This window comes from Papaver somniferum, chromosome 3, assembly GCF_003573695.1.
Source record: "Papaver somniferum cultivar HN1 chromosome 3, ASM357369v1, whole genome shotgun sequence".
Lineage (NCBI taxonomy): Eukaryota > Viridiplantae > Streptophyta > Magnoliopsida > Ranunculales > Papaveraceae > Papaver > Papaver somniferum.
The window spans coordinates 206328567-206336161 of NC_039360.1; the positions used below are offsets into that span (position 1 = coordinate 206328567).

At 36.0% G+C, this 7595-nt stretch overlaps 1 protein-coding gene across 1 annotated transcript; it reads left to right on the forward strand.

The window, feature by feature from the left end:
• The first annotated feature begins 1464 nt into the window (after positions 1 to 1464).
• Positions 1465 to 3763, forward strand: LOC113358506 (bidirectional sugar transporter SWEET4-like). The gene is made up of 5 exons (XM_026602099.1): positions 1465 to 1867; positions 2164 to 2200; positions 2320 to 2698; positions 2962 to 3081; positions 3206 to 3763. The coding sequence occupies exons 1-5, from the start codon at positions 1825 to 1827 to the stop codon at positions 3401 to 3403; spliced, it is 777 nt and encodes a 258-aa protein (XP_026457884.1). The 5' UTR covers positions 1465 to 1824; the 3' UTR covers positions 3404 to 3763.
• The last annotated feature ends 3832 nt before the right edge of the window (positions 3764 to 7595 follow it).

Here is a 7595-nt window from a genome sequence, read left to right on the forward strand (position 1 = left end):
CTATACCATAAGGTTGTCCAGAAAAGATATCAACTAAGCTACCATGCAAACTTAAGTTCTCAAACTAACACTGCTATAGATATTCCTCAGCAGACTATTTCTTTTATTTTAGTAGGCCTTACTACTATTCACAGACTTCATAACTTAAGTTCCTTTTAATTAGCTATGCATTGTAAAAACTCATATTTAGGAGAGGTGGAGGTTCATTGGCCACCTACTCCGATGTGTACTCTCGTAGGCTCTCTGCCTAAGTTTTTCTATATATAAAAAAAGAAAGAATTCATTAGTCATGTATTCTTGGAAGTAACCAGAGTCAAGTTCAAGCTACCTACAGTTTTGCGCTGCGAGTGCGAGTTAACAATCGGAGGAAGCTGGCTAACAATAACATATGCGAGTGAACCCCCACCCCATGTGCAAGCAAGGACGTTGGTCGTTTTAAATACTAGACGTACGGATGTGTACATTTTTGATCTTTCTATTCCTTCCTCGCTGCTTTAGACAATGCACTTTTTACCATTCGTCCTTCATGACGTTATGCATGCGTCATGCTTGAACGGATTGACCAATAGCAAAGGCATTTTAGCCTGTCATTGTCCACCCATGAACCACCTATTATTTTTTTTTTCATTTGTTTTTGTTCTTAAAAGTATCTTTAACATTTCCAAAACAATACCCTATATTAAAATTAAAAACTGAAAATCAACCAGGGTAAATGCCATGGGTGAAAAAGCGGAAATGATTAACCTACCGCGTGAAAATCCCCCGTGAAAAGAACCTAATTTTGTTAAAGAGATTTGTGTTATGCTTTTACTCGGCTTATGAAGAAAACATTTAGTGGTTAAAAAGAGTCATGCCCATGCACAAAACCAAAACTTAATCGACCATGAAAAGAAATTAACCAAACAACTAGAATGCAAATGCATCGTACTCCCGCAATCCAACAACTGAATACACACGCCAACTGAACTGATATTGTTTGATCTTTCCGCGATCCAACTGTTTTTTTTTCTTCTTTTTGTTTGATCGATCCAAGTCCGACGACTGAATTCAAAATAATGTGAATGTTTTCCCTGTTGTCTCTCATGGGAGTTTCCAACAAATTAAGCACCACAAGCCTCAGCTGAATTTTAAATCGTATATTCGTATTCATTTCTAAGTTTCAAGTACGCCGGCTGTATATGGGATACCTCTCTTGAGCGACAGTTGAGTCAGTAACAATTTTTTGCAGCAAAATGCTGCCACACAGATTCAAAATAGAAGTCTGTTGAAATTTTTAACCAACCCATAAAACATATCGAAGAGAATTACTGCAATTTACTAATAATAGATGTGGATAAGTTGGAATTAAATTCAGTGAAAGAAAACTGTTGTTTCCCAATAGGTTCTTACTCAGCTCTATTAAATGCTAGATTTGGCAATTGGCTTGAATGTAGTAAAGTGATCAATCTCTGTTTGATACATGTAAAATTTTGCTAGATAAGCAGGGATTTTGAAAAAAAAATCTTGAACCTAGTGCCGTTGACACCCTCATCTCCATCTCCATCTCCATTATCTCACTCCTTATTAACTCCCCTTCTCCATGTGTTCTATATAACCTTACATAAAACCCATACATGTCATGCAAGTAAACCAACCACATTTTAGACCTAGCCAAGAATTAGTGAACCCTAGAGAGAGAGAGAGAGATAAGTTTTAGATAAACCCAAACAAACTTCTACTCTCCTATTTAAATCACTTCCTCTCCTTCCATTTGTTTTTGTGTTTTAATCAACTAAACAAACATTTTTCTTCTTCTTTTCTTACTTGCAATCCCATTTTGCAACCATGGTTTCAGCAGATGCTATTAGAACTGCGGTTGGAATTTTGGGTTAGTAACAAGATTATTATTAGTTTTTGTTTTGTTTTTAGTGTGTCTGGTCCAGTGTTGTGTTAACGCTCTTTCACCATGGTCAAAGATAAAGTAGAATTACGTACAAAATATATATGATCCATGTTTAGTTCTTGAAACTGGAATCTCTCGACCAATTGTTTTCTTTTCTCAAATGAAACTTTATGTTTTCTGATTCAAGAAATCCACTAGCATATTTACTCAGAGTTTTCTTTTGTTAGCCCAACTAGTTTCTTGATTTTATTAACATGGTTTTATGTTGAATAATATTGCAGGAAACGTAATAGCACTTGCACTTTTCTTGTCACCAGTGTAAGTAGCCTTAAACTCTACTAGTATAGTATAACGTACCATCTCAATATTCAAATCTGTAGTTAATCAGATGCTTGGCTTGGGAAAACTAATTGTTGATTACCTTTGTTGTTTTTCAGACCAACTTTTATTCAGATATGGAAGAAGAGATCAGTAGAACAATTCTCACCGGCACCATACCTGGCAACCCTGCTTAATTGCATGTTATGGGTCCTATATGGTTTGCCCATTGTTCATCCCCACAGCATGCTGGTTATAACCATCAATGGAACTGGTTTCGTTATCGAACTCTCTTACGTGTTACTCTACATTTACTATTCTGAGGGTAAAATGAGGCTAAGAGTACTAGCAATTTTTCTACTCGAGTGCTTATTTGTTGCCGTTACGACCGTCTTGGTTCTTACGTTGGCTCATACACATGAACGTCGATCTTTAATCGTCGGAAGTATGTGTGTATTCGTTTGCATTTTGATGTACGTCGCTCCATTATCCGTCATGGTGAGTCTTTTTCGTGTAATCCGTTTTCGCATGACTTATCTTCCAGTAGTGTTCTACATACACCTTACCTAGGGTATTAAGATTTCCACGTTATATTTGTGTTACCAGCTGATCGTCATCCATATTTTACTATTTACCTACCTAAATAAGGTTGCTAGGTCTATTCTAGTTGCTGGCACTGCTACACGTACACATTCGTGCATGCAGATTTAGTTTTCTATTAAATTAATATCTTAAGTTGATTATTTTATTGTTAACTTCAGAAAATGGTGCTTACAACGAGAAGTGTGGAATACATGCCCTTCTTTCTTTCCCTAGCTTCTTTTGCCAATGGTGTTTGCTGGACAACTTATGCTCTTATCCGTTTCGATCTCTTCATCACTGTAAGTATGCCTTAATCTAATTCCTTCTCTCCCATCAGTAAATGATTCTATCTCAAGCGTGTGCTGCTCATTAATTCAACGCTAGCTAACATTTTCTTCTCTCTGTTATCTGTTTTTCTGTCAGATTCCAAACGGCCTCGGTACTTTGTTTGGGTTAGGTCAATTGATACTCTACGCCACGTTCTATAAATCTACACAGAGACAAATTGCTGAAAGGAAGAGTAAAGGTGAGATGAGTTTGACAGAAGTGGTTGTGATGAATGGAGATCCTAAGAAAGTAGCCAATGGGAATCATGCTGCTTCTGAGATACGTGAAACCTAATGGCTAAATCAAAACCAGACAACCCATTATTAAGGACCCCGTAAATCACTAGTATGACTATATCATGATGCATTTCAGTGTATTCCCCCCCCTTCTTCTTTCATACTTGTTAAGAGTTTCAAGAAATATATAGCGTATTGCTCTCTTCGTTTCTATGTAATGTAATTTGGGTGTTAAGTTGGCTTTTCAATAATGTTAAGCCTAATTATGTCTAGCCAAGGTTCCGTTTTCTTCATTTTTGGTTCAGTAAGAAACTATGTTATTGAGGACTAAGGTTTCATGAAACTGGTGATGATGAATGCACTCAACATGTATCTTTAAGATTGTGTTTAAAATCAAAAGTAGACGTCGGCATTGACATGAACCAATAGTAGACTTTCTATTTCGCGCCAGCTTAAACAACTTTGGGCATTAATTGCTCCTTTAGCATTTTAGTTTCCAACCAATTATCACACCAAAAAGATATAAGATCACCAGAATCGACCTGCCAACTTGGGTGAGCAGAGATCAGGTGCGAAGTAGCAGCTATGGTTCTCCAGCAGGTCCCCAATAAATATATACCCTACCACGCCCATACTTTATGAGTATGTAAGTTGATACCATAGGGCGAAAAATGATTGTCTCATTGCTTAAACACTCTTTATAAACAATAAATATAGACATTGGATTTGTGCCCGTGCTGTACAAAGGGCATTTTTTCTTCTTCTTTTAATTTGATATACAAAAGGCAGGTCCCGTGGTGATGCATTTTTAATTTGGTGTATAGTCCTATTTTGTGGCGATGCATTTTTGATTTAGTGTGGCGGCACTGGCGGGGCGAATATTTTGAACAGGTGGAGAAAAGATAGGAAATATGTGCGGCTTTTATTTATTTTTTCCTTTTATTTTCGCAGAAAATATGCGTGAAAGATGTGGGTTTTTTTAATTGTGAATCTAGAAAATACAAAAAGAGACACAAAGTAAAGGGAGAGAGAAGTTATCATTATGTGTGTAAAATACAAGAGTTTAAGCCTTTATTTATATAGGTAGAAGACTTGGTGCCTAAGTTATGTGAACCCTAATCTTAGACACGAAGGTCACTAAATAAACTTGGTTTATAACCCCCCACCTCCCCACCCCACCCCCCAATGACCACTATGGCTAAGTTATTACAAATATACCAGGAAAACTCAGAAGACAAAAACCTGATATTGCATAAGCATGTAAAGGTTCAGACAGTGGACACGCATATGTTGCCTAGTTAAATCCTTGACAAGGAACACCCAGTGGGAAAACACTTGACGTAGGAAAAAGAGTACAACGCGATAAGTCTAGTAAATGCACCTTCTGTTAGAACATTGCTCGGTCGAACTCACAAGTGTTGCTATCGATCTCAAGCTTGTTGTCAAATTTAGTTGATCAAAAGTATATCTTGATTTCTAGTATACATTTACTCAAGTGTCGGATTAGGATAAAAGTGTGTGGTTGAGTACCAGACATCACTATGTTCTACCGTTTGAAGGCGAAGATCAACCGAAGCTTTTGGAGAACTTCATCAATAAATTAAAGGTAACTCAAGACTGAACCGCCTATTACTCAAGTTTTCACCTTTATATCTATGAGACTATGTCGCATGACTAAAGAATTTTACATGCACAACAAAAATTTCGAGTCAAGTTTGTCTTGATTAATTATTCTCGAAATATGTTGACTAAGCTTAAGAACATTTGTTCATACTTGATGAATTTGGTTAAAAACAATTTATTGTTTATGACATAAATTATGAATCAAGATTATCATTTGAAAATATCCTGGAACAGTGATATATGTCATTGATGTTATTCGGGAATGATTCAAATTGATTATTAAAGAGATATAGAAATATTGTAAATCTGGATACAGGACTCTACACGTACCAGCTTATATACTGGCGCAAACTATTACAGGTCCGGAGCCGCAGTACATGTACCCAGTACACGTATCGGCGTAGTTATAGTTCGGCAAGACTTTTGGCACACATACCCAGTTTGCAAACCCAAAAAGTTTTGTGACCCGTGAACTCAGGTTGGTACACATACCTAGTATGCATACCGAAAAAATTTTGTGAACTCCCAAACTCTTTTTTTAAGGGTATACATACCCCGTACACGTATCATGACAAAATAACCCACGAACTGGAAGTAAGTACACATGCCAGGTACACTTACTTACCCCGTCGAATATTTTCAGATGTATCAGAATTATTTCTATGAGATAATCAACATTTGAACAACTCTCTATACAAACACATCTAGATATATTTGATCACATAATAATCTATGGTTGTGACTCAAGATTAAAGTCTTAAAGTGTTTTATGAAAATGATTAAGATTATAATTCTTTTGGATATTTTCGGCTAACCTTTCCTGAACAAGTCATTGGACATGGTTCAGTGATGGTCCATCCTAACCAGAGTGTATATTTTTTGTTGTGTTAATCTCAAATCAAAGATTCATCTAACAGTAAATGTTGATTGCTTGATTTCAAAGCTACCTTATCTTAAATCTAAAGCAACCTTTGTTTTCACAGTCTATATAAGGAAAACCTCAAGCAACTGGGATTTTGAATCCCCAACACTTTTCTTGTGTGTCATAGTTGTAAACTAGATTCGTCCTCTCCTTTAAACCTTTTTAGGTTTAGCGACTAAAAAGACTTCACTTAGGGACTCGTGAAGCCAAGTCCGACTATCTTTATCTTGATAGTTCGTGTATCCTGATCTTGCTACTGATTGTAGAGTCTTACTCCGAACAGGAAAGATAAATAGAAATTGCAAAGTTTTTTCGTCTCATATTTTATGATTCCACGGGTATATTCCTCTATAACGATTCTTAATTGAAACCGGAGTAGGAATTACTTGTAAAGTGAATAAAATCTAGGTTGGTCTTTGGGAGTCGTAAGTACCGTATTTTGCGGTTTGCTAAACTTTGTCTATTGCAAGCGATTTCCTACCTCACCTTGATCTTTCATCAAAATGGAAATCACATATAAGCTTAATTATCTGTGGGAGGCATATTGGTTTAAAGTCTTCAATTGAGTTGAAGAAACTCTTAGGTTGTTAAGGACGTCAACTAAGGGAATCAATTGCACATAGTCTTGCGATATTCAAGAGGCGTAAGGAGCGCGATTATAACTGAATCGTTATGATGGTAGATTCGGTCTCGACTATATTCTAGAATGAAGTTTCGATAGTAGGCTAGAGTCTGTAGCGGCTTAATAAAGTTTGGTGTTCAAATCTGGACAAGGTCCCGGGGTTTTTATGCATTTGTGTTTTCCTCGTTAACAAAATTTCTTGTGTATGTGCTATTTCTTTTTTCCCATTGTTTGTTTATCTTTATAATTGAAATATCACGGATTGTACATAAATCAACCAAAGTAGATATGTGCATCGTAATTGTTGGATACGACTTGATTGATCTTGGATATCGATCTTTGGAATTTTCCAAGTACTCTCACAATATAATCAGGTTCATGGGCTTGTCTCCGTTTACATATTAATTCTGAGAGAAGGAGATATAAACTCTTCTTATAATTCTTGATTGAGATTTATTATGTTGTGACTTTCGTAATTGTAATTGAGTTTAGTCCATACAGGCTGCCTAAGAAAACGTTGGTGGTGTATTTTGGTACCCTCGCATTTCAATAGCTTTCTCAAAAGCCATAGAAATTGATAAAGAGATTAACAAGCTTAGAATATTAAAAATAGAGTAAGAATCCATTGTTTCTTCCATGTTTACGTCGTCCCTCTTCTTATCTTGATCGCCGGCTTATATGGTTAGATACTTTGACTTATTTTTGAGAATCAGTTGCATGTTTTCCTCCATGATGATGCGCATGAAGAACACAGTTACACTCTAAATTAATCTGTATCTTATAACAAAAAAATAACTACTAATCGATATCGGATTATTGCCGAATTTAATGGATTAGTATTATACATTTGTGACATTTATATAATAGCGTGTTGATTAAATATTTTATATTCCATCTTTTGTATGTATATTCAGTGTATCTTAACATGTTATATGTTGAACTAGATGACCACTTTCACAGTGATTGCCGAGAAAACTTTACTGCAATCACTTTATAACGCGTGTATAACATGTCATAAACAAGTACTTTGTTCCTGCTGAATCAGAAAATATCAAACTGGATGTCCCAACTACTTCGATATCT

What these genes read in the sequence shown, in the direction of transcription:
- LOC113358506 (XM_026602099.1), top strand. Translation starts at nt 1,825, where the DNA reads ATGGTTTCAGCAGATGCTATTAGAACTGCGGTTGGAATTTTGG. An exon ending in GCACTTTTCTTGTCACCAGT is followed by an intron (nt 2,201 to 2,319) that starts GTAAGTAGCCTT and finishes GTTGTTTTTCAG; the next exon opens with ACCAACTTTTATTCAGATAT. An exon ending in TCGCTCCATTATCCGTCATG is followed by an intron (nt 2,699 to 2,961) that starts GTGAGTCTTTTT and finishes TGTTAACTTCAG; the next exon opens with AAAATGGTGCTTACAACGAG.